Consider the following 27939-nt stretch of genomic DNA (forward strand, 5'->3'; position numbering starts at 1 on the left):
AACAATAATAACAAAACAAAATAATGAAAAATAATTTACAAAAAATAAAGTGATAGAAAATCTAAGCAATGTGCTAAGAATGATGATAAAAAATCAGGAGTGGTCTCCCCTAGACTTTCTCATATACTTAGATATGGGGATGGATATTTGAAGAGTAAACTGCAAGACAATGACTATATTTTTATATTATGTACATTAAAGACCCATCACCAAATTGAATCAAATCAAATTAATAATATATTGAACAATTATTATAAAAGTAAAGTTGAATAAATCGGACTTTGCAGCTGTAAGAAAAAAAAAAAAAAAAAGAAAAAGTATGTGTTCAGGTAAAGCACGACTTCCGGTTAACAGAAATAGCCCAAAAGTTGATAGAAATCTATATTTTGTATGAAATAGTTGTATGCAAAATTTGGTTGACCCAAGTGAAAGCGTACTCAATTTAACGTGTTATATATATAAAAAATTTTATTTTCGGACTCTGGGAGGTCTCAGATGTCGAGATTCATCAAAATCTCGAAATTACATTTTTTTGAATTTCAATACTTTCCCTATACTTCATACACAAGAAAGTTGGAGAGGTCTAAAACATTGAGATTAATCAGATTCATCAAAATCTCAACATCAGAATTTTGGAGGATTCCAATACTTTCCCTATACTTTGAAGATATAAAACAAATAATATGACTTAAAGGACTTGCTAACCCATACTATACATACGGCCAGGTTTGAATACAGAATACATATACCGTCCGTCTTACGTCCAGATCGACTAACGAATGGTCCGTTGGAACCAAACTTGATTGTAAGTTGACGACTACCTGTATATGTTTGATTCTGCATGTATGTGCCTGGGTTCTGTGATGGTTTCAGAGAATCCACAGTAAATAAAAACTTAATAATAAACTAACAAAGCTGTCATATTTTATATAGGATTTTATTGCTGTTCACTTTTAAGAGACTGTTAGGTTGCATTTTTCTTGTGTACCAATGAGTTAATTGCCACAGGTTGCTTACCACAGACACATACATATGGTTACTTTACTCAAAAACATGTACAGAGCCCTGTAAGATATGATTAACAGCACTTCTTTACACTTTACAACTCAGGAGTGGGCAAAGTCATTCCTGGAGGGCAACAGTGGCTGCAGATTTTTGTTCCAACCCAGTTGCTTAACACTAGAATTGCCAGAGCCTATGAAAAAACTTGTAGATCCGGCCCACCTTAAATCCGTTCACACCTCTCCATAAGCTTCTTTTGTCCTGTTAATGTGCCGATAAAGACAAGCGACAAGCAGCCTACTATTCCATCCCCCCACTGCTACAGAACGTGCACAAAGTTCTCCCAGCTCATGCGTTGATCAATTATCTGAGACTGAAGTACTGGAGTTTTAGTGTGGAAATAATAGATCGTTATTTGGAACACATGCATTTCATGTGTGTTTTCCGTTTCTACAATAATCTATGTAAACACATTTTTAAAACAGACAGGTTTTTCATATTTTAGTAGTAAAATGACAAAATGTAGGCATAAACTATATAATGTATAAAGCCTGAAGTCCAAAGATCAAATAAACACTTTCACAAAAGGTTCAAGGAAAAGACAACAGCTTCCGTGGTGTAGCGGTAAGATTTTCTGACTTGTAATCAAGGCGCATACTAATTCAGCATGAGCAGAAACACTCAATAAAACTGAATAAAAATAATTAAGTGACGGTGAAATACAAAGAAGGCAGATTCGCCAGCGTTTGTGTGTCAGCTTTTATCCCTCCAGATCAGAGAATGTCCCGTTCCATTGCCTCAAAACACCACTCACATCTACAGTTACTCCCACCTTCAAATAAACACTAACAGCGTCAGATCTCTAGGGCGGTAGTATTTATCGTGATCGTGACTGAGAGAAGAAAAGTGAAAAAAAAAATAAAAAGGTAACTTTTACAAGTCCTATAAATGTACACCGTCTGGTACAGACGCAAACCAAGTGTATGTGTGTACTGTATAACATTAACAATAAGAGCAGCTCACTACTGAAAACAGCAAATATAGGAGGCAGTCGGGATTGAACTGGGGACTCTCGATTACAAGTCAGCAAATCTTACCGCTACGCCACAGAAGCTGTGGTCTTTTCCTTGAACCTTTTGTGAAAGTGTTTATTTGATCTTTGGACTTAATAAGGCTTCATACATTATATAATTTATGCCTACATTTTGTCATTTACTATTAAAAGATGAAAAACGTTTCTGTTTTAAAAATGCGTTTACACAGATTATTGTAGAAATGGAACACACATGAAATGCATGTGTTCCAAATAACAATCTATTATTTCCACTCTAAAACTCCAGCACTTAACTCCCAGATAATTGATCAAGGCATGAGCTGGGAGAACTTTGTGCACGTTCTGTGGCGGTGGGGGAATGGAATAGCAGGCTGCTTGCTGCTTGTCTTTATCAGCACATTTACAGGACAAAAGACGCTGACGGAGAGGTGCAATGGGATTTAACTCTTTTAGGGCGGATGTCGACTTTTGTCGACAGGAGGGGTTGAGGGCGAATGTCGACTAAAGTCGACATCCAGGGATAGAGGGCGATAATCAGCTGTTAATGGCGACAAATCTCACTGTCACGTCACAGGCATTCCCTCTGTGCTTGGAAGAATGATAGACTCGTTGACTCGGCAACTAATCCTAGCGTGTGCGTGAGTTGTGAAATGTAAACAATGGCAAGATGGTATCGACATGTGACAATGGAGTGAAGCAAGTGCAGAAAAAGAAAACACTCGGCAGACAATGACAATGTTTTGCGCATTATCGCGGAGTCGGACTCTGATTTTTCAGAATCGGATTTTATTGACAGTGATCAGGAGATTGAGCAAGAGAGTGAGAAGCCGGAATCAGCTGATCAAACACCAGCCGATGCAGCGCCAGCAGATCTGCTGCCAGCTGAGCGCTTCGCGCAGCCGATGCATCTACAGCAAGGTTCGCGTGGGATAAATACACAGACATTGATCCGTTGAGAGCCGATCTGGCTACCGGACTTCACAAGACGGCATGGCTCGCTGTTGGACACGACAGATCACCAGCTGCTGTACTTCAGGCTGCTCTCTCCTGATGCTGCTTTTCAGCTACCGTCAGACGAGATAAACAGGTAGGCAGAGACATTTTTTCAATCGCGGGCTGCGTTTGCATCGCATTCTCATTTTTCAAAGTGTAAACACACAACAAAAGACGAGATGAAGCGTGCTGTGGTATTACAAATAGAGATGGGACAGAACTGGTGATATAACTTCAGGGAGCATTGGTCCAAACGTGCTTTGTCCCCTGGTGGCTTTGGACAGGTTATGTAGCATGGTGATAGGTACGTGCTGCTGCTGCAAAGTTTGATTCACTTCTGTAATAAACAGAAGCAAATCCCATGGGGTGAGCCGGGCTATAATGCCATGCATAAAGTTCATAAAGTTTCAGAAGATGAAAAGAGGTGACAATATGGTTTTCATGCGGGCAGAAAACTTGGTGGCAGTGGAATGGCACAATGGCAAAAGGGTGACTTGTCTCTCTACAGCACACACTAACAATATATGTGAGAAAGTGCAGCAACAGACAATTGAAAAGTAGGCACCAAAGCAACACGTATTGTAAGCAGTGCAATGTGGCAATGACTGAAATTGGCTGCTTGGACCGAGATCAGACTTTGCAGGACTTTGCTGTGTAAAATGTATGTGATATGTATGTGAAATCATAGAGTATGCAGGCTCATACAACATGCAAGACAGTAATATTTGTCAAAAGTAAATATTTTTGTTGATTTGATATGTTAAACAATTGCTTTGTGTTCTTTTTTAAAAAATGTTAGTTTTTGGAAAAATATTCAGCCCTGGGAGATAAGAAAAAAAAAAAATTAGCCCTAAAAGAGTTAAGGTGGGCCAGATCTACGAGTTTTTTCGTAGGCTTTGGTAATTCTAGTGTTAATAAGAAGTGCTTATTGCTCCAGTAACACTTCTGCTTCATTTTAATTGTCTTGCTTGTTAAGATTTTGAACCCTTATTGCTTATTTTAGTCGTAAACAGCTGTAGTCTTGGTTTTTAATTGCTCCTAATTAGCATTAGCATACAAATTACAAAAAGAGACAAGCAATTCTCCATTTAGCTTGTTTCCATTCACAACCATTTGTATTTATCATGCACTTTTGGGTTTAATTAAATACTTGGAAGGAAAGTGAAGAGAAAAAAGTGAAGCACTGAGAATTACTCGTCTGTTTTAGACTTCAAATCATTTGGATGATTTCCTTAGAAAGGAATAAAAAATCTAATATATGAGAATGACTTGACATGGCAGAGGTAAAGCACTAACAAGCCATGAAATTAAATAATTGACAAACATTGTTTTTTAATTAGGCAACTGGGTTGGAACAAAAACCTGTAGCCACTGTGGCCCTCCAGGACTGACTTTGCCCACCCCTGTTCTAACTTGTTAGACTCTGTGATGACTTTGATTTCTGCCGATGCAGCGGTTTCTTTTACTTAATGTGTAAGGCTTACGGTAGCTTTTTAGGCCAATTTACTTATCTTTAGTATGTCTTGTCATCTTGTTAATGCCTGATTACATATTTGGTTGTTACCGTCTTTGCGAAGTGTTAAACTTGTGATCTCCAATAGAGCAGGGAGTTTTAAAATAGTAAGTCATGCAACTGATTTCATTTTTAAACTGTCAGCATTTTTATTTTCCTGTCGCTTTTCTTTTTTTTTTTCCTTTTTTCCAGTCAAGGCGTAAATGAAGGCATCGAATGGATGGTAAAATGCGTCGTTCGGAATATTCACAGACCCCCAAGACAAAAGGACATCACATAAACTTTCCCACTTGGCGATGCAATGGCAAAAAATGCTCTCGTAAAAAAAGAAAGAAAAAAAAACCTCATTGTGGACTTGCTGCTGTTTTTTTTCCAGATTGAAAGGAGTCACCGTACAGCACCAGCAATCGGCATTCACTCCTCCTGTGTTTGACGTCTTTTAAATGAGCACAATCTTTGTTTTTCAGGAACCTGAATTTTGTCAGTGCGTTGTTTTCTCAAGTTGTCTGTTTCTACTGAGCAGAGTATAAAAAGTAGGAACTCAGTTATTTGTTTGTTAACTGAAAAAAAAAGCAACTGTCGTGACACAGGGCAGCCAGCTAGAGTGCACAGAAGGTGTACAGTCCAAGTTTTTAAGCGTTCATTCCATAAAACCACTCCATTGATTTCGTAATGTGATTTCGGCTGTATGTAATAATGTATTACATCTACAGATGATGACAGTTTATACATGTCCTTGGAAGTTCAAAAACAGCACATGATCTCATTTTCAGTTATTGCAGTTGCATTTGTTGTCCTGTTAAATCCAGCAGGCCACGTGATCAGGTTTTTCCCCTTTCAGAGAAATTGTGCAATGTCAGCGGGAAAAAGACATTTGTTGACACTCAGACAGGCTCTGCTGGTTTAGCTAGCTGCTGTAAGCCGAAAGGAAACTCCAGTGGGTATAATCAAAGAGGGAAGAAAAAGTTCATGTTTAATGAGGATAATTTTAAAAACCTAAAGCTGTTTATCTAACATGATGAATTTGGAAATTCAAAGACAACCAGGCGTGCTGAAAGAAATCGTAATAAATGTCTATTTGTAAACTTGACTGTATGTTTTTTAACTAAGGAGGCACATTAGCAGCTCCATTGTTCTCTTTTTCCATCCACACCCAAGTCTTTTAGTATCTTAAGAAATAACTTTTTGGTCAACTGGTGAACACCAATGTCTGGGTTCCTTTTGTAGTTATCTGCCAATAAGGCAGTCCTTTTGATTGCCAGTTCCTCCATTGTCTCCTGCTGTTCTTTTCATTTCCTGGTGTGATTTACCATCTTTCAGGTAACATAACATGTCTTGCCTTGGAACTTCCTCTTGATTTCAAATCTTTCCCTCCAGCATGATTTGCAACAATCCATCTCCTCTCAGTACAAGGCCCATCCAGTAATTGTTTCCTCCTTCTCACTCTTTCAGGCGTACTCTTTTCTTCACCAGTCTGTTCCAACTCTTTCTTTATTAGATAATTTATCCTTCCAACTGATCTTCTCCATAGCCACATTTCAAATGCTTCCGGTCTTCAGTCCCCTCCAAAAGTATGGGGACAGTAAGGCCAATTAATTTGTTTTTTCTTCTGTGCACTGAAGACATTTTGTACGTGAGATCAAAATCTCGACATCAAATTTTTGGATGATTACAATACATTCCCTATACAGTGGTACCTCGGTATACATCCTTAATCCGTTCCAGATCCTTTGACTTATACCAAACAAGACGTATACCAAACAAATTTTTACCATATGAAATAAAGGGAAAATGATTAATCCGTTCCCATGAAAACAAATCCTATTGTTATTGGCATATTATACATTGATGGGGTTGTATAAAATAATTTAAACACTGCTTAATACTAAAACACGTAAATACAAAATCAATTAGATTAAATAAATGAAAGTTTAGCCTCACTTTACTTTTTAATAACGTCTTTGTTTTTCGCAATCGTAGATACCGTCGTTCTCGGCATACGGTTTGCAGCAGCCATGTCCCGGATACGCATGCCACCTTCATACTTTTCAACAATCAATTCAAATTTACGCGAAAAAACACAAAATCACGTGAAAATTCACAGAGTTATAGCACGGGTTGTTCACTGAATGCTAGCAAATGGCCTACTGACGCTCGTGGGCAGTCGTGGCTTTGTCTCGAAAGAGGTAAACAAGGGTAGCGCACGGTGTTCTAGCACATGAGTCGTATTCCAAACAAAGGTCATATACCAAGCAAAATTTTTTGCATCCAAACAGGATGTATGCCAAGTTGGACTTATTCCAAAGTGGATGTTTACCGAGGTACCACTGTACTTCATTTATGAGAAAGTAATAAAAAGAAATGGACAGCTTTAAATATTTAGGAAGTATGCTGTCGAGGAATTGAAAAAAGTAAATAAAAAAAATACAAATGCATACAGCAATGGGATAAAACAGCCTTCAATGCAAAACAAATGGAGAGAATATTATAGTAATAAAGAAAGTAACCTGGAGTGTTGCACTGTATGGAGTAGAGACATGGACAGTGAGGAAAGGGGCATAGCAAAACCATCCCCTCCAAAAGTACTGGAACAGCGAGGCCAGTTAGTTTGTTTTTGCGTGTGTTTGAGATTAGATGATGAATATGAGAAGAGAGATGCTTTCATTCCCTGGTATTTACATCTCGATATGTTAAATAACACCAAACAGAGCAGCACATTTTCTATCAAGTGAGCAAAAGTATTGGAACATGGCAAGCTGACAGGTGTGCCATATAAGATTAACTGTTTAATTATTAAGTAGCCCTGGATGTCTGCTCTCAGTTTAAGCTTCGGCTTTCACTTGTGAAGACTGCGTTTGTAGTTAGGAAGGGCAGACCAACATGGAGACCGGAGAGCTGTCTATGGGAGAACAGCATGGCATTCTGAAGCTGGGAAAAGGGGAAAAAATCCATCAAAGGTATTTCAAAAACATTGGGCAAACACACTTTGGAATGTCCTGAAAAAGAAGGAAACCACTAGTGTAGTGAGTGACGGGCATCAAACCAGTCATCCAAGGAAAACAACCACAACAGATGACAGACAGATGGTGAGACAACGGTCAATAAAATCATGAACAGCCTCCAAAGAGCAGGGGTGGAATATCACAGTCCACTGTTCGAAGGTGGCTTGGAGAACAACAACATAGAGGCCATAGTACAATGAGCAAAACACTCAGCGGCACTAAAAATCAGAAAGCCATATTAGAATTTGCAAAAAAGTGCAGAGGTGAGCCACAACAGTTCTGGAACAAAGTTTTGTGGACTGATGAGAAAAAGATTAACCTCCACCAAACTGATGGAAAACCCAACGTATGAAGAAAGAAGGGATCTGCTTGTGATCCTAAACCCACAAGCTCGTTGTGGTGGAGGTTGTGTGATGGCTAGGGCTTACATGGCTGCTTCTGGAATAGGCTCAATCATTTTTATCAATGATGGGACTCATGACGGTGGTAACAGAATGAACTCAAACGTCTTCAGGAACCTATTGTCAATTTATGGTGTGGACCACCAGGACACATACAGCCGCCCTAACCCGACACAGACAGACAGAGACACAAGTATTGCACTGCACACACGTTTTATTTATAGTCAAGGAAGCGTTTCTTCTTTGCTACCCCAAAATATAGCACAATATTCACAACACCAGCACCAAATAAACAGTTCAGCAAAAAAAGCTTTTCCTTCTCTCTTTCCACCTCCACTACTCCAGCAAGCTTCATCCCACTTTCTCCCGATCCTTTTAAGCTGGTCCTGGGAATGTTCCAGGTGGCTCATTAATCGGACCTGGAATTACTCTCAGGTGTGGTGAAAGTCCCAATGTAGGGCTCTGCAGCTCCCTCTGGAACCCAACATTGCTGTGGCAAGCTCCAAGTCCTAGCAAACCCTGTGGGAATCCATGGTGCTACCCAGGAGAGCTGCCCTCTAGCGATTGATTAGGTATTGTCCTGCCAATGCTCTCTCCCCTGGTCCCTCCATTCTGTTGGTGTCCTGGCCTTTAATGGCCTTGGCTGCCTGTCACACTGGAGAAATGCATCCAAGCTAATCACTAGGGAATCTTTAATGCAGCAAGACCAACACACGCTGCCACCTCAACAAAGGACTTCTTCGGGGGGACTAAAAAATGGAAGGTTTTGGACTGGCCAAGTCGATCCGCAGATCTTAATCCAACTGAACACACATTTTACCTCCTGATGAGAAGACTGATGGAAGAAACCCAGCGAAGCAGACAACACCTAAAAGATGTTGGGGGGTAAAAGCCTGGAAAGACGCAACACAAGCCAGAGATCTGGTGGAGTCTGTGGGTCATAAGGCATGATGCAGTTATGGCGAGCAAAGGATATGCAAACAAACATTAAGTGATTTTCACCTTCATTGACTTGAAAACATTCAGTTTGAATACTTTTGCTTACTTGAAAAACTGAGAGGTTTTCGATACAAAATGTGCTGCTCTGTTCTGTGTGGTTTAACATGTTGAGATGTAAATATCAGCGGATAAAAAGCTGAAACTGATCTCTCTTCTCATTTTCATCATCTGATCTTGCACACACGCAAAAACAAACTAACTGGCCTTGCTGTTCCAGTACTTTTGGAGGGGACGGTATTGCTATCCCCTTTTCCTCACTGTCCCATGTCTCTACTCTATACAGTGCAACACTCCAGGTTACTGTCTTTGTTATTCTTTTCTTTCTGTTTAATCCATTTGTTTTGCATTGAAGGCTGTTTTTTCACCATTGCTGTACGCATTTGTATTTTTTTTTTACTTTTTTCAAGTCCTCGACAGCATACTTCCCAAATATTTAAAGCTGTCCACTTCTTTTTATTACTTTCTTGTATGCAAAGTATAGGGAAAGTATTGTAATCATCCAAAAATTTGATGTCGAGATTTTGATGAATCTTGACATTTTAGACCTCCCTGAGTCCAATTTACTTTCTCGTAGGGAAAGTATTGTAATCGTCCAAAAATTCGATTTTGAGAATTTGATGAATCTCGACGTTTCAGACCTCCCCGAGTCCGATAATACTATTTTTGGAATTATGCCTGTGTGTCTCTGTCTGTGTGTGTGTGTGTATGTATGTAAACACGATAACTTGAGTATGCCTTTACTTAAGTCAACCGTACAAGTATTAGGTACAAAATGTCAATTTCTATCAACTTTTGAGCTATTTCCACTAACTGGAAGTGGTGCTCTACCTTGCAGCTGCAGAGATTATTCAACTTTACTTTTATAATAATTGTTCAATATATTATTAATTTGATTTGATTTGTTGTTGATGGTTCTTCAATAATACATAATATAAAAATATAATCCTTGTCTTGCGGTTTACTCATCAAATATCTGTCCCCGTATATGAGAACGTCTAGGGGAGACCACTCCCAATTTTTATTAATGGTTTTGTTTTTTTTTTCTTTCCATATATATATATATATATATATATATATATATATATATATATATATATATATATACTGTATATGCATTGTATTCTTAATGGATTACCAAGTTTTACATGAAATAATTTATTAAATGACTGAAAATGATGGCTTTGAGGCCAATTGTTGAAAGCTTTCCACTAGGCTTGAGTGGTGGCTCCTGAGGCTAAGGATTCAGATTCAGATTCAGATTCAGATTCAGATTCACTTTATTGTCATTACACATGTATAAATACAGGGCATCGAGATTCAGTTTAGCATCTAATCAGAAGTGCAAAGAGCAGAAGTACAATAAATATAATATGTGCATATTATGTATAGTTAAATACGATATATACAGTTAAATACGATATGTACAGTTAAGAGCACAGTGAAGATGGGAATAGATATATAGATATATATAAATAGATATACAAATGTTCTAAATGCGGATGGCAAATATACATATTTTACAATGTACATTTATGTACCTATACATGTATTTGTATGTACTATAATACTACAAGTACTATATATATATATATATATATATATATATATATATATATATATATATACAGATGTACAACATACAGGTGTGTTATGTATGTGCAGTAATAATATAAGTATTGTAATATATACAGATGTACAATATATGATGTACAATGTACAGGTGTGCTGTGTGTGCACAGGTATGTACAGATATGTACAAGGAAGGGAGGAGGAGTAGTGTAGAGGATTAAGTGTGTGGATGTGAAGGTTCAACGGGGGACTGAGTTCAGAAGTGTGACCGCTGTGGGGAAGAAGCTGTTCCTAAACCTGCTGGTTTTAGTCGGAAGGCTCCTGTAGCGCATCTGGAAGGTTTCCAGTGTGAATTCCTGTTACTGCCAAAATTGATCCAACTCTGCTGGGCCCTTGAGTACGGCCCTTAACCTGCACTCACTCCAGGGGCTGCTGTACAATGGCTGACCCAAGGGGTATGCGAAAACTAACAAATTTTTAATACAAGAAATTGTATAAGATGAAAATAAAGAACCAGAACAACAAAATATAACACTTTACGGAAACCAGTTCTTTATGCAAAGAGTTGTGAGACTCTGGGACAAACTACCAAGACATGGAGTTAAAACACTGACAGCCTTTAAGAAGAATCGGGATGAGATGTTTGGGACAGCTGAGCTATTAGCTAAACAAACGGGCTGGACGGACTGAAAGGTCTCCTCTCGATTGTCGGATTTCTTATGTTGTAACGTAACAGCCTTTTTATAAATGTGTCCACTTTATAGAACAGCAAAGTGTGTGTTTTTTTTTTTAGTTTTCACCATTTATAAACTTAATTTACTGCCATCTTTTTGTGTAGAAGAGAAGCCTAGATGGTAACTATCAAAGTGTTTAAAAGTGAAAGTCTGCTGGCATATTTTTTCCTCCTCCTGTGTGAAATGAGAAAACAAAAAATAGGAGTAGAATTTAGGGAAATAAAAAAAGTGATGATGACATTGTCATATTTAGTGTTTTGTGTTCTGTAGAAAAAGTGTTGTGTAAACAAAATGTATGCAAATCCCCTTAAATGTGCCCTTTAATCACAATGTCTGAATTGTTTGATTTGTAATTTTAAACTGTGGAGCAGAGGGGTGAATCAGCGAAAAAAAAAGGGTCTTTGTCCCATAGATTCTGGAGGGCACTGTACAGGTGCATCTCGATAAATTAGAATATCATTGAAAAGTTTATTTCAGTAATTCAATTCAAAAAGTGAAACTCATATATTATATAGATTCGTTACACACAGAGAGATACATTTCAAGTGTTTATTTCTTTTCATTTTGCTGATTATGGCTTGTAGCTAATGAGAACACAAAATTCAGTATCTCAGAAAATTTGAATATTGTGAAAACGTTCCATATTGTAGGCTCCTGGTGTCCAACTCCACTCAGCTAATTAACCCAAAACACCTAGAAAGGGGTCTTGAGCCTTGAAATGGTCTCTCAGTCTGGTTCAGTAGGCCACACCATCATGGGGAAGACAGTTGACTTGACCGTTGTCCAGAAGACAGTCATTGAGACCTGCCACAAAAGGTCATTGCTAAAGAAGCTGGCTGTTCACCGAGTGCCGTATCCAAGCATATTAATGGAAAGTTGAATGGTAGGAAAAAATGGGACAGAAAAAGGTGCACAAGCAACAGGGAGAACTTCATCCTTGAGTGGATTGTAAAGCACAACCCATTCAAGAATTTGTAGGAGATTCACAAGGGGTGGACTGTGGCTGGAGTCAGTGCTTCAAGAGCCACCACACACAGACGTGTGCATCCGGGACGTGGGCTACAACTGTCACAGCATTCCTTGTGTCAAGCCATTCATGAACCAGAGACCAAGTCAGAAGCGTCTTATCTGGGCTAAGGAGAAAACGGATTGGACTGCCGCTCAGCGGTCCAAAGTCCTCTTTTCAGATGGAAGTCAGTTCTGCATTTCATTTGGAAATCGCGGCCCCAGAGTCTGGAGGAAGAGCCTCGGAGAGGCACAGAATCCAAGTTGCTTGAGGTCCAGTGTGAAGTTTCCACAGTCTGTGATGATTTGGGGAGCCATGTCATCTGTTGGCGTTTGTCCACTGTGTTTTATCAAGTCCAAAGTCGGCGTCGCCGTCTACCAGGACATTTTAGAGCACTTCATGCTTCCCTCTGCTGACAAGCTGCATGGAGATGCTGATTTCATTTTCCAGCAGGACTGGGCACCTGCCCACCCTACCAAAAGTACCAGTGCCTGTTTTAACGACTATGATATATATTACTGTGCTTGATTAACCAGTAAACTCGCCTGACCTAAACCCCATAGAGAATCTATGAGGAAGAGGAAGATGAGAGACACAAGAGCCAACAATGCAGATGAGCTGAAGGCCGCTATCAAAGCATCTTGGGCTTCTATAACACCACAGCAGTGCCACAGGCTGATCGCCTCCATGCCACGCCACATTGATGCAGTCATTCATGCAAAAGGAGCCCCAACCGGGTATTGAGGGTGTACATGAGTGCAACATTTCAGTAGGCCAACATTTTTGTATTAAAAAACTGTATGTAATATTCTAATTTTGTGAGATACTGAATTTAGAGTTTTCGTTACCTGTAGGCCATAATCAGCAAAATGAAAAGTAATAAACGCTTGAAATATATCACTCTGTGTGTAATGAATCTATATAATATAGGAGGTTCACTCTTTCGATGCTATTCTGATTTATTGAGATGCACCTATGTGTGCCATGTCCCGCCAGCGTGTTCCTTTCCTTCCCATTGACGTTTGTCACGGAAACGTGCCGAAGGTGTCCAACTTGTCCTGTCCCCCAAGCAAAGTGAGCCAGCAGACTCTGAAGATGAGGCGAAGCAGATAACAATTTTTTAAGTCCGGTAGGTTAAATGTCACACAAAAGTGAAAAAAAGCAGATCTTGGGTTGACAAATTCATATGCTGTGATGGCTTTTTATATCAAGTGAGCCGTAGCAATTCTTTCAGAACTACATTCTCGCATATCCTGTATGTGACATTTTCGTGCAAAGCAAGTGAGGGATGACAATGCATTGACTGTACTGGCACGCTTTTGGCTTTATAAAGAAATTAAGCTTTCATTCAACATGCCCCACCTTAGGTTTATTGTGCCCACCTTATTGGTTTTGGTGTTTCCTTATTTGATTGCCTTATCGCGCCACTGATCGACTGACTCTTTTGAAGGTATATAATAGCAGCACGCTAAAACAAGCACAAGGCTCTCTTCCTCTGACCTAATTATGTCTTTGAACCTCACAGCGCTGGTGTGTTAATTGCGCAACACTGCGATAGTTAATGGCTCAGCATGGTCTTACTCAACAGCAGTACAGTCGTGGCCAGATTTTTTGAGAATGACATAAATACTCATTTTCAGGAAGTTTGCGGCCTCAGTTTTTGTGATGGCAATTACCATTTACTCCAGAGGGTTCTGAAGAGTGATCAGATGAATTGCAGTTATTTTCAAAGTCCCCTTTTGCCAAAAAAATGAACATTAATCCCAAAAAACCCATTTGCACTGCTGTTGTGAAGAAGGCTTAAGGGCACCCAAGAAGGCCCAGCAAGCGGCAGGACCGTCTCCTAAAGTTGATTCAGCTGCGGGATTGGGCACCCAGGGCCGTCGTAAAAGCATCATAGGCCCCCGGGCAAAGTAGTGCGCTGGTACCCCTGTTTTGATAACAAAACAGAAACATACATAGGCATCAGAAACTTTGTGGGCCCCTAAGCTCATGTAGCCCCCGGCTAGTTGCCCATACAGTAAGACGGCCCTGGGGGCACCACCAGTGCAAAGCTGGCTCAGGAATGGCAGCAGGCAGGTGTGAGTGAGGCGAAGACTTTTGGAGGACGGCCTGGTGGGTGTCGAGAAGGGCAGCAAAGAAGAAGCCAAGAAAAACATCAGGGACAGACTGATATTCTGGGATTGAACTGCTGGGGAAAAGTCCTTTTCTCTGATGAATCCCCTTTCCGATTGTTTGAGGCATCCGGAAAAAAGAAAAAGTGAGCGGCGCTACCATTAGTCCTGTGTCAGCATCCGGAGACCATTCATGTCAGCCAAGGCAGTGCAGGGCTCACTCACAATTTGGCCTAAGAACACGGCCACGAGTAAAGAATGGGACCAAAACATCTTCCAAGAGCAACTTCTCCCAACCATCCAAGAACAGTTTGGTGACCAACATGATAGAGCACCGGTCCACAAGGCAAAAGTGGGAATTAAGTGGCTCGGGAAAGAAAACATTGAAATTTGGGGTCCATGGCCAGGAAACTCCAAAGACCTTCAATCGCATTGAGAAAGCAGGTGGACAAACAAAAACCCACCAATTCGGACAAACTCCAAGCATTGATTCTGCAGGAATGGGCAGCTGCCATCAGTCAGGATTTGGCCCAGAAGTTGATGAACAGCATGAAAGGACAAATTGCAGAGGTCTTGACAAAGAAAGAAAGGCCAACACTGCAAATATTGACTCTGTGCATAAACTTCATGGCATTGTCAATAAAAGCCTTTGAAACTTCTGAGATGTTTGTAATTCTACTTCAGTACAAACATAGAAACCACCGAAGCAGCAAACTTTGTGAAAACCAACACTTGTGTCACACTCAAAACTTTTTGGCCATGACTGTACCTTTTCAGGCTGCTGCCTTCGCAGTAAGGAGATCGCAGGTTTGCATCCCCGGGTCCTCCCTGCGTGGCGAGTGCTTTGAGTAGTGAGAAAAGGGTGATATGCGAAGTCTGACAATTACAGTACGTGCTGATGCTGGCAGCGCTGTGCAAACCGCTCAGAAAGGTTTCGTAGCCTTGGCATATCAAGTGTCTCACAGCTGTGTTCGTTTCGACGTGTGGCGGGGTCTCGCCGAGTGGCGTTCATTATTATCGTTGCGTGTTCTTGTGTGCCGTCGCGAGAATTAGAGCAATGAACCAACACCCGCTTACACGGCACTGTCTGAGAGGGAGTTTTTAGCTGGTAGACAGTCAGTCAGTCATTGTCCAACCCGCTATATCCTAACTACAGGGTTATGGGGGTCTGCTGGAGCCAATCCCAGCCAACACAGAGCGCAAGGCAGGAAACAAACCCCGGGCAGGGTGTTCAGCACGCACACACATACACGGGACAATTTAGGATCGCCAATGCACCTAACCAAATAACGGTATTAGAACAGCCTCCCTACTCCTCTGATCTGGCTCCCAATTACTTTTTTTCTTTACATGAAGATAAAGGAAGTATTGAAAGGAAGCCATTTTGATGACATTCAGGACACCAAGCGTAATATGACGACAGCTCTGACTGCCATTCCTGATAAAGGTGCTCTGAAGGGTGGATTAGGTGCTGGTGTCAGGGGTGTGTAGCTTTGAAGGAGACCGTGGTGACATTCAGCAATGAGGTATGTAGCACTTTTCCTAAAAGATGAGTTTGCGAACTTTAATTGTCAGACCTCGTACGTCACCGTTCATTTCCCTAAATGTGAAAACAAGCCTGAAGCCGGTGAACATTTTCTTCTATTTTATAAATACTAGGGGGCTTTGCCCCCCTGCTCACTTCACTCGCCAACCCCCGTGCCTGTGTTATGCGCCAGCCTCTTTGCTGTCCTGCTGCTCGTGTATGGGGATGCGGATGTACAATTTACCATTTTACATTACAGTGAGCAATTAACCATATTAGAAAATAGTAAAACGTAGTCATTTGAAATGTTTCATGTTGCGTTAGTTATTTGTTGCGTAATATGATTTTGTTCTGTTTGGCTTTGAAACTAACACGCAAATACTTTTTAATTTTCGTTCTTGAATTTTGATTCTGTGTTTGGACTTTCATCGTGACAATGCAACTGCCCGTGATTGAATTTTGTTTCTCTCTCTCTCTATTAAATAAAACGACTTTTTTCAAATGTTTGGCTCAGAGATTTGTTAATTGTCTTTGCTGTTCTAACGGGAAACTGTAAACATTTAATTACGAATGGCATATCAAGATCTCCTTTGGTGTCTAGTGTTATCCCCTGAAGATGTACTTCATTATCTTTCTTGGACACGTCCTTCTTTCAACAGTAATTCGGCTGGTTGAAGACCGGACGGTGTTAACGGCTGTAGATATTCTATGGGATATTGTAAGTTAATGTTTTCATGTTCCGCACCATCACAACCAACTGTTTCAGCAGACTCTGTTGATACGCATTTAACAAATCGGCCGTGTGACCGATCAACATTTTTGGTGTTAATTCATTTGACTTCATCGTTTCTCGGGGATAGGACGGCTGTGTACTCATTTTTTCTCTTGATAACCCTTTGTGATGAAATTTTTCAATAAGATTTGGACAGAATATGTCTTCTTTAATTGAAGCTCTAAATATAAAAGAGCTGAGAGAGCAGGAACCGTGTCTGTCAAAAGCATTCACACGAATGAGAGGTGAGAGTACCGTGTGCAAGTAGAGATGTGTATGTGCAAAATTATTTGGCGCTGCCTGTCAAAGTAGTCAACGTAGACCTCGGCATCTTCAGTGTATCATATGTTGGAATGTATTTTATAATGCATGTAGTAATAAAATGCATTGTATTTGTCATTCCAACAGTTGGCACCTCACAAACATTTATAGTGATAAAATGTATTATATTTGTCATTTTCACATGTAGCACATCGCATAGTAAAAAAAAATGCAATGTATTTATCATTCCAACAGCTGGCACATCAAACATTTATAGTAATAAAATTCATTGTATTTATCATTCTAACAGATGGTTCATTACAAACATTTATAGTAAAGCAATTCACTATACTGGTCATTCCAACAGAATACATATCACAAACATTTGTAATAATAAAATGCAGAGTATTTGTCATTCCGGCAGATGGCATATCACAAAACATTTATAGCAATGAAATGCATTCCAGTTGTTATTCCAACAGATGGTACCTCACAAACATTTATAGTAACACAATGCATTGTATTTGTCATTCCAAGAGCTGGCACATCACAAACATTAGAACTGCTTTTCACAAATCCCACACCAAATGGCATATAACAGAGACAGAGATACATAAACAGACACTTGCCCTTTTATTAAGATGAAATGGCAAGGTGGCCACTGGCAGCTCCACGACATTTACTTACTTGGCTGATGACTTACAATATGACAATTGATGACATTTCTTTTGGTTTTGCAGTTGGTCACACAGTGTCAGTGGCAGGATTTGAACCCACAGCCCCAGGGTTTGAAGTCCAAAGCCTTAACCACTCCACCACACTGCCTGCCTGTGACTACACACATCCTCGTGCAGTGGTCTCAACGGTGGGTACAATGCTCCGGCTGCGGTTTGACTGTCTTTCACATCCCCTTTGCAGCCCTGATCTGCCACCTATGCGGTCACAGGTGGCACAGACCTGGACTGGTGCGCACCTGAAGAGCTTGTTCGCCCAAAGAATGAAGGCGTAAGTGGAACGCTACAAGAAGCGCATCGGCCTGCAGGGAGACGACGCGGAGATGTGATAGAACTGTTACGGCCATCTGCTCACAGGGCGACTTGCTTTTACTTTTTGATTCTCCCTCGTACATTTGAAGTTAGTTCTTTATAGGCATTTGCCTTTTCAGTTATCTGTCCCAATTTTTTTTTTTTTTTTTGCATTTTTGAAGTAGATGTCCAGCCAATTCTCTTACTAGTCATACATGCTGATACATTTCTAATGCTATATAGCTTTGTACTTGGCATCTAAGCTTATTTGTCTTCGGTGAAATCCAGAAAGTCTGTGCTTTTGTTTCGGGAGGCTACCAGGACTGGAATGATTTTTCGATATTTAAGTGATTAGAAGTCAAAAAGCGCTCCTCTAGCTGGTTTTTCAGTTGGTGTAACCTCGATTTCTCCAGAATCTTAAGAATCACCTCGATAAATTTTTCGGCTGTGACCTTTTCTTTTATAGAAGACAGCAGCTGTCTGATGTGCCCTTCACTGTGGTGCTCTTTAAAGCTGACGTTTATCTTAACGGACGTTCTCACTGCCGTCACAAATCTGTTCCATTTTCTTTTCAGGAATCGCTCGGAGTGGTGCAGAAGAAAGTTGATCACGGCATCATTGCATTCTCGGTTTTCTAAAATAAAAAAAGTAGTGCATCGTTAACACAACCTTCTCAAACTACTTCATAGAATTCATTGTCGCCAGAGGCCCAAGCCTAACTCTAATGCCTCAGGTGGGCGATGCCATGACCCCCACTCTTACTCACAAACACACAGAGCAAGTTCAGAGTTGATGCCAGCCAGTCTGCTCTGACCTTGTTTGGGATACCAAGTTGACCTGTGGGGAACGTGCAAAACTCCACACCGATAACAGCAGGGTGCAAGGTGGCATGAAGCATTTGTGTCACAAATTTGGCAAAATTGACCAAGGTACGGTGCACGACTATCATTGGTTCCGGTTGGTGCCGTCATTTGTAGGTCATTTATTAGTTTGTGCTCCTGTTCGATGATATGAAAAGAATAAAGCTTCTGTGAATGAGTTGTAGAGATGTACATTCTCACAGGTTTTAGACCGAGTGTGTGTGTGTGTGTGTATCGTTAACCTGTGAAACAGATGGCACCAGGATGCACGATGGGAAGGCGGCAAGTTGGCATGGGCAGTGTGATGCTTTGGGCAATTTTCTGGTACAAAACCTCGGATCCTGACATTCATGTGGATGTTACTTTGACACGTACCACCTCCCTAAAGACTGTTACAGACCATGTAAACCCCTTCATGGAAACGGTATTCGATGATGGCACTGGAAGGACAGCCAATGAACCAGTGACAGGGTTATTGGTGACCAAGGCACGCTGATGGGGGAGGGGGAAGTCAAACTCGGGCTGGCCGGTCTGGTCTGATCCCACCAAAGAGCTCCTGTAGCACACATTGCTGAAAAACTTAACGCTGGCCATGACAGAAAGGTGTCAGGACACCGCCATCTGGTCAGAGCGCCCCTGCTGACTGCTCTCCACTGCTGAAAGCACCTACAATGGGCATATGACCATCAGAACTGAACCATGGAAACAAAGGAAGGTGGTGGCTTCGTGGACGGGCCGGGTACGGGTGTGTCGTTCACTTGGGGACGAGATGGCAGCACAATCCACTATGGGAAGAAGGCAAGCTAGCAGAGGCAGTGTGTGATGCTCTGGGTAATGTTCTCCTGGTAAATCTTGGGGTCTTGGCTTTTCATGTAGATGTTACTTTGACACGTACCACCTACCTAAAGACCGCTGCAGACCAGGTAAACCCCTTCATGGAAACGCTATTCCGTGACGTCAGTGGCCTCTTTCAGCAGGGTAACGTGCCCTTGTCACACTGCAAAAATTGTTCAGCAGCAGTGGTTTGAGGGACATGACAGAGTTTTTTTTAAGGTGTTGACTTGGCCTGCAGACTCCCCAGATCTCAGTCTGGTCAAGCATCTGAGGAATGTGCTGGAAAAGCAAGCCCAGTCCATGGAGACCCCACCTCGCAACTTACAGGACCTGCTGCCAACATCTTGGTGCAGACACCACAGAGGACCGCTAGAGGTCTTATGGAGTCTGATGCCTCGGCGGATCAGAGACGTTTTGGTGGCACCATGGAGACCAACTCAATATTAGGAAGCTGCTTTTAAATGTTGCTGCTGATCCTCGTATTCTGCATAAGTACAAGCCAAAGAGAAAGCTTTACAGATAAGCTTTATAAATGTTATAAAGAAAATTCAGACGTGAGCGTCAGTAGGTTTCGTGCACTTGGAACCAAGTTACCGAACTCTTCTAGAGCAATTCTTTACCGATCGGACGCTGATCTTTCTGATCATAAAACAGGTCATTACGATAGCAGTGGATGAGAAGAATTCATAATGAATTGCAGAATCAAGGCGTTTGAGGGGTCCTGTAGTGCGCGATTTGGCTCCGAAACTAATCAACACATCGTCATCTCATAACAGGATTAAGTTTCGAGTTTGGGATTTTTGTGTCCAGCCGTTTTGAGCTCTAGACCATCCTCAAGAAACTGTGATGCAGACAGGCAGACACACACCCATCATCGAGGTATCAGTGTTTTTGGTATCGGGGGACCCTAAAATGTTGAGATTAAAATTTTTGAGGCCCCCGACCGACGATGAGTTATGGTGGGGGTGGGCACAAATCAATAAAAATTAGTAATAAAAAATAAAATAAAATGAGTGGTCACTGGGGTTAGGTTTAAAAATAACACTTGTTTGGTTTTACTGGCATTTCTCTTAGGTGGTCAGTCAGGTTTAACACCCCCTCTTGGGGCCAGTGGAGCAAACAGCTATGCACATGCTGTAGGTGCCCGTTTTTGTTAACTTAGGGGCTTCGCTCGCCAACCCCCCTGCCTGCGCTACGGCCAGCAACTTCGTGTCCCTGCCGCTCGCATATGTGGATTGCACTTTCACCAAACAACAAATCTTTTAATTCTCGCGGATACGCCTCTTCATTGGGAAGAAACTCTACTTTTCCCTGATGGCAACACGAATTAGGCAATCTACAAGTCTCTGACTTAAAGTTTAAATCCGAACAACATATTTGATCTCTTTTCGCTGTTCTGTTATTTCACCGAGTAACACTTTCCATTTGTTTGCGCTAAGGCGATCTTTCCTATCATTTTTTTGAGACTTTTGAATTTCCGTACTTCCATTATCTCTAACCTGCTCTGCACGTGTACCACGCCAACATTTTGGAACTCTTTACGACGTTCTACTTTGTCATCTACTCTTTGTCTTTTATTTCCGGCTCCAGGCGTGGGTAAATCTCTTGATCACAAAGTCTCGTCTCGCGGGACGTGGAAGTGTCTCTCTGAAAAAGTCACGTCTCAACTCTCTTCCCAAGATTTTTTTATTATAAATTGAGAGATATGCATAATTTTATCCCAAGATATTGGAAAACGATTATTAAAAATGTATGTTGAATATTTAAAAGACGGCCTTGAATATCATTATACTGTTGTTTGCACTTTTCCCTACTGTGACAATTTAAAAATTAAAGATAAAAAACAAAGTAGTTTTTCCATCCATCCATTATCTAACCCGCTATATCCTAATACAGGGTCACGGGGGTCTGCTGGAGCCAATCCCAGCCAACACAGGGCACAAGGCAGGAAGCAAACCCCTGGCAGGGCACCAGCCCACCGCAGGGCCCACACACACCAAGCACACAAACGGGACAATTTAGAATCACCAATGCACCGAACCTGCATGTCTTTGGGCTGTGGGAGGAAACCCACGCAGACACGGGGAGAACAAGCAAACTCCACGCAAGGAGGACCCAGGAAGCGAACCTGGGTCACCTAACTATGAGGCAGCAGTGCTACCCACTGTGCCACCCTAGTCTTTCTAATAATGTAAAAGTATTTTTTTAGATAACCCCTGCTATTTTACCCTATTCATTTATATGGCGCATTCTTCTGATATATAAATGTCTACACGTGGAAGTCTGTCTGTCTGTCCGGCCCGTAAGTGAGAGGTGGAGTCGGGGTAAGGGCTCCACCTCCGAGGAAACAGAAAACTCGCTTAGCCGCTAATAACACAAGCGAGACCAACACGTTAGCAGAATGAAACCTCAGAAAAAAGACAAAGTCGCTTAGCCGCTAACATCAGCAACACGGTATCCCCTTTTACTTTTCCTCCTGCCGCTAATACACAAGTGAGGTGAGCACGTCGGCAAAACGAATCCTCCTGGAGAGTGACGCCCAGAGGAGTTCCTTTCAATTATCTGACATCTCTACATTTCAATTTTATTTCTGATGACTTCAGTAGTTTCTAGGACCCTGGGCTTTTTAACAGCAGGGGCCTACACAACTAGTTAAGAAATATTTACCTGTTGAATCCACAATGAGTCCATTGTACGTCTGATATTTCCAGCAAGTTGTGCAGCTCGTGTCATGGTACCTGTCCCCGGGCACGACCACAAGTGCACCTTGTTCTGAACAAATTTGGTGTTTCTGACACGCTTTGGTGTTGGAGTCTTCAGATGAAAAGTATCCCTCCTCGCATGGCGTGCATGTTACATCGTGGTGGGCTGTCCCTGTTTTTTTTTTTTTGGAAAATGAAAACAAAAAACATTTTGAGCCAAAAATGACAGTTTTTCCTGATAATAAAAACCCCAGCCATGATAATAGTGCACTCACTATGTTTACATAGGCCCGCAAAAAAAAATGAAATAAAAAAGTGTACATTTTAGATTTAGAAAAATGCAGTTTTTTTATTTTAAAATAAGTTTAGTTTTCCTCATCAGACTATATATAGATAAATATGAAATAGTACAGCAGATAGATGTGAAAAGCACTACATAGTACATAAGATAGATAGGTGTGAAAGGCACTATATAATAAATAGATATGAAAGGCATAATATACTATATCAAATAGGTGCAAAAGGCACTTAATATCAGATAAATAGGTGCTAAAGGCACTATATATTATAGCAGATAGATGAGTAAGACATTATATAGTATACCAGAGTGACAGATGTGAAAGGCACTATATACTATATCAAATAGATAGGTGCTATATAATAGATACATATATATGAAAAGCACTATATATCAGATAGATAGCCAAATTTCCCCCTGGGGACAAATAGAATTTTTACAAAAGCTCTTTAAATAAATAAATAAATACATATACATACTACATAAACAGGTAAATAAACACACACACCAGAATGAATAAAAAGGAAGAAAATTTTAAAAGGAAACAGAGTGGAAAGGAAAGGTCACAGTGAAGCATATTGTTATATTACTTTAAGTATTTCTTGAGCTAAAAAATGTCAGTCTTCTCCACATTCTTAATGTTACTCGAGGTGGAAACAACTCAAAATCAAGTATTTCTTACACATTTTTTCAGTTAGTTCCTTTTAAAATACCCTTGCAATTACATTTATGTCCTTGTATTGTCCCGAAGAGAGGAAGTTGCGGTCTAAATGGTTTCTTCCGAAACATTCCAGGTCGGGTCGGTCTATACAATGTCTTGACCAAGTAACGGTAAAATAGGATGTTATTATTACATCTATTTGCAGAAATATATTCAGCATATGAATATATCTATAAATATGTCGTTTGTCTAATACATTTTTCGCATAACTATTTTGTCATTTCCTTTTTTCAGGGGCGTCGCCAGCTTCAGCACTTCATGTACTAAGGACTCAGACCCACCTCTCTGATAAAAAGGATATACTGTATTCGTAATAAGGCGGGGGCGGGATTGGTCAACCTTGGGGCTTTCGCGGGGTCGACGAGCACTGTCAGGACGCCGGATCTGGAGGAACAAGGGCCGGATGGGCTTGCGAACAGCGAGCTCTAGAAGCTTAAGTGCATTGGACAGGTGGATGGCGTGAGATCAACGGCTCAAGCTCCTGACAGCCACCCAAACGACAAAAACTCTTCCAACCAACACCCGCCCCACCAGCCAGTCACCGTGCACACCTACTAAATATATCGTTGTCATATGGCTCACCATTATGCCACACGCCGTAGCCCGCCGGACACTTCGAGTGCGCTCGGCACAGTTCGCTGTCCCAGTAGTAGCCTTCTCGGCACTGGCAAGCCCGATTGTGAGTTGGGCCACAATGCCGGCTCTGCACCTGCAGCTCCGTGCAGAACACGTTGCAGTACAGGCACTCGGACAGGTAGTTCCAGTACTGCGTGTAGTGGAGCTCGGGACACGCCGCGCATTCAGTGGGCCGCTCTCGCGTGCAGTGAGTCTTGGCGAAGGTGCCGGGCGGGCAGCGCGTGCACGTATACACTTCTCCGCTCTCGGGTGATGTCCACTGATAGGTTGGCGAAGTCAGGCGAGCACCGGCGGGCATGAAAAGGAGCAGAAGCCAAAACGGGACCTGCGGAAGAAAAAGCAGAAACACTCAGCCATTGGCGTTACTGTTACCGTGGCAACTTTAATCAGCGCTCGAAGAAGCAATTAACGCTTGCCATGTGTTCTCCGTGGTCGGTGTGCGCACATTACCTTGGCCATGCCGACTGTCTCTCTATTATTTCTGACATTTGATCTCTACTTTAAATACACGCTACACGCGCGTGAGTCATCCAGGGGCTTCCCCAATGAAGGCAATAACTTAAATGATGAAGCAACACGTTAAACAATACTCAAGTGAGATTTGTCAGGATTGTACTGTACTTCATACTTTGTCTTTCATCTGCTTGTAAACGATTATTGTGAAGTGGGGATTTGGGGGAAAACATTCTTTTTAAGTTATTCACTTGCGGGAAACAGAAACCTATCGTAACAGCAACAGATGAAGAGAAACTTTTTGTGTACTGGGTGACAACCTACCGCAAACCACACTTAGCTCGTGTCAGCTTAGTTTTTTTAAATCCATTTTCATTAGAAGACAATGGGGCGCTAGGGATTATTACATCAGCATTAATTCAGGGCTGGGCAAAAGGCCTGGCCTTCACAGGGCACGCTCACATTTAGCTGGGTCCTTTAGCCCAGTGGTTCTCAATCAGTGGGGCGGGCACCCCTAGGGGGGCGCGAAGATGTAAATAAAAGAAAACAAGAATCGAAAATATGAAGAATACATCTATTGAAACCAAAACAAATTAACTTAAACTACATTGTGATACTAGAATAATAAATATAGAGTTAGATAAATGTCGATAAAAGTTAAGTAGGTATAATAAAATATGCATCTATGATATATCATTAATTAAAAAAAGAACAAATAGGTATTAGTGGGCTCCTTTCAAAAAAACGTTAGGAGGAAGCGATTAAAACTGTTATGAAAACTCGGGTCGCAAATACTTAAAGGTTGAGAAACGCTGCTTTAGCCAATCCACCTTAATAAATGATTAAGTGTCGACGTGTCCCGTCTGGATGCTATATCTCTATCATTCTCAACGTTGGCGCATCACAGACATTTTTAGGAAAAAATGCATTTGCCATTCTAACAGGTGCCACATCACAAACATTAACACTGCTTTTACAAATCCCATAGCAAAGGGATTTCTTTTGTTCTAATCTGTATTCAATTCAAAGGGCATATGTAACAGAGACATATACATTGCATTTGCCATCCCAACAGATGGCACATCCCAAATTTTTTTTTATTAATGAGTGCATTCAATTTGTCATTACAACAGATTGTACATCACAAACGTTTATAGTAATAAAGTGCATTACATTGACCGTTCCAACAGATGGCGCCAACAGATGGCACATCACATACATTAACACTGCTTTTTTCGAATCCCATACCAAATGGCATATAACAGATGATTGCATTTATTATCCCAACTGGTGACGCATCACAAACAGTTGTAGCAGTGCATTTTATTACTACCAATGCTTGTGATGCGCCATCTGTTGGAGTGAGCAGTGCAGTGTATTTTACTACTACAAGCATTGCATCTATTGGAAAGTATTTTGTAACTATTAACACTGCGTTGATTATTTAGACTTCAGCCCATCTTAGCTGTATGTTAAAACCTAAAATTGAAAGATTTTCTTAAACTTTCTGAATTGCAAATATTGTTTAAAATTTGTGCTGGCATAATAATAATAATAATAATAATAATAATAATAATAATAATAATAATAATAATAATCAAAAAAGAAATTACTACAACTTACTACCGTAATTAATTTGAACTTGTTTTATTCATTGAGAAAAACAAAAGTCACATTGTGGTAACTTGATCAGTGTGGTTAGGTGATGTGACTTCTCTCTCTGTATAACAACAGAACTTGAAAATGTTAACAAATAACGAGAAAACCATTTGGAACAACTTAAAAGTGTGAAATGTTGCCAGCTTTAAAAAAAATATATATATATATTCTTAACTTAAATTTACTATGTACATACTATAATTAAATCGGTGGCAGAGAAGCATGGTGGTAGCACATCTGCCTCTCAATAAGGGCACTGTCTGCATGTTCTCCTCATGTCAACAGGGGGTTTCATCCCGCTGTCCAAAGACATGAAGGGCAGGTGTTTTTGTGGCTAAAGTGGCCCGTGTGTGTGTGTGTGTGTGTGTGTGTGTGTGTGTGTTCACCCTGTGTTGGGCTGGCACTCTGTCTGGGGGTTGTGCCTACCTGTGGCCATTGCTTGTTGGGATAGTCTCCCGCTGCCCTGAGTCCCTGACCTGGATCAATGGATTTGGAAGATGGATGGAACTTAGGAACTGCTTAATTTTTATTTAAAAACTTGTAATTATTAGGTACAAATTAAAAATGCCTTTAAATGTAAAGGAAAAGCTAATTGACTTTACTCATTGACTTGTGTTGGATCCACTTAATTTTAACAGAAGTCAGCACAACTCAAAACGTCAGTTGTAAACTTACATTATTTATTTATTTTCACCTGAAACATTTGGTTTTGGAGTGCATGTCAGTATTTATATCAGGCACAGTGGGTATAGAAAAGAATCCCCGCCTTCCAAATATTCCCTTTTTTTTGCTTCACATCCTTGAATGAAAACACAGAAACCAATATTTTTTCCAGCTTTACTTACTCAATGTAATCTATAATATCCAAGTGAAAGATATCACAGCTACAGTTCAAAACAATTATACAAAATCAGAAACAAGACCTACTGATCAAACCCAATGTCGCTGTCATTCTGTTGAACCACTTTTTGCTTTAATGACAGCCTTGAGTCTGGTGGGATTCTTCTCTACCAGCTTTGCACACCTTGATTGTGTAATATTTGCCCCCCAACTCATCTTTACAGTTTAACTGTTCAAGTTCGGTCACATTGGAGGGCGAGTGTTGGTGGTCTGCCATCTTCAGGTCTTTCCACAGATTTTCATTGTGATTTAGGTCTGCGCTCTGACTGGCCACACCAGGACATTCCCTTTTTTCTCCTTCAGCCACTGTGTGGTCAGTTTTGCTGTGTGCTTCGGGTCGTTGTCGTGTTGAAAGGTGAACATTCTGCCCATCTTCAACTTTCTGGCAGAGGGTAGCAGGTTTTCCTTAAGCCCCATCCAGTTTTCCTTCTACTCTAATGAGAGTCCCAGGCCCCCCACAAGTGGATGCTGCCCCCTCCATGCTGTACTGTAGGTATGGTGTGTTGTGGATGGTGAGCTGCATTGGTGTACCGTTTGGTATTGAGGCCAAATAGTTTGATTTTGGTCTCCTCTGACCATAAGACCTTTTTCCACTTGGCATCAGCATCTTCAAGGTGCATTCTGGCAAAGCTCAAACGAGCCTTAATGTGGCCTTTCTTGAGAAGTGGCTTTTTCCTTGCGACCCTCCCGAAGAAGCCACCATTGCGGAGCGCTTGTGAAATTGTTGTCACATGCACACAATGACCAATCTTTGCCATAAACTCCTGTAACTCCTTCAAAGTGGCCATTGGCCTCTTGGTAGCCTCTCTTACCAGTTTCCTCCTTGCTCTTCCGTCCAGTTTGGAGGGACAGCCGGATCCATGGAGGGTCCTAGTAGTACCAAACACTTGCCACTTCTTTATGATG

At 41.1% G+C, this 27939-nt stretch overlaps 2 protein-coding genes across 3 annotated transcripts in view; one reads left to right on the top strand and one right to left on the bottom strand.

Moving 5' to 3' along the window:
- Nucleotides 1-5652, top strand: part of arfrp1 (ADP-ribosylation factor related protein 1) — a 22762-nt gene extending 17110 nt beyond the window's left edge. For both annotated transcript variants that reach the window (XM_039767410.1, XM_039767411.1), the window contains exon 8: nucleotides 4755-5652. In XM_039767410.1, the coding sequence (XP_039623344.1) occupies nucleotides 4755-4842 (88 nt within the window). In that variant the 3' untranslated portion in view covers nucleotides 4843-5652. The remainder of the gene's footprint in view (nucleotides 1-4754) is intronic.
- An 11656-nt stretch (nucleotides 5653-17308) lies between these two features.
- Nucleotides 17309-24547, bottom strand: LOC120538028 (tumor necrosis factor receptor superfamily member 6B-like). Its single transcript, XM_039767412.1, has 4 exons — nucleotides 24472-24547; nucleotides 23968-24346; nucleotides 22332-22538; nucleotides 17309-18604 (listed from the first exon to the last, which is right to left on the bottom strand). Exons 1-4 carry the CDS (start codon nucleotides 24478-24480, stop codon nucleotides 18285-18287), a joined length of 915 nt encoding a protein of 304 aa, XP_039623346.1. The 5' UTR covers nucleotides 24481-24547; the 3' UTR covers nucleotides 17309-18284.
- Nucleotides 24548-27939: the final 3392 nt, after the last annotated feature.

This window comes from Polypterus senegalus, chromosome 10, assembly GCF_016835505.1.
Source record: "Polypterus senegalus isolate Bchr_013 chromosome 10, ASM1683550v1, whole genome shotgun sequence".
NCBI lineage: Eukaryota > Metazoa > Chordata > Cladistia > Polypteriformes > Polypteridae > Polypterus > Polypterus senegalus.

Excerpts from the sequence above, each read along its gene's own strand:
- LOC120538028 (XM_039767412.1), bottom strand. Across the intron at positions 22,539-23,967 it reads CTACGGCGTGTGGCATAATG|GGACAGCCCACCACGATGTA; the intron begins GTGAGCCATATG and ends AAAAAAAAACAG. Across the intron at positions 18,605-22,331 it reads ACTCATTGTGGATTCAACAG|AAAACCGAGAATGCAATGAT; the intron begins GTAAATATTTCT and ends TTTTTATTTTAG.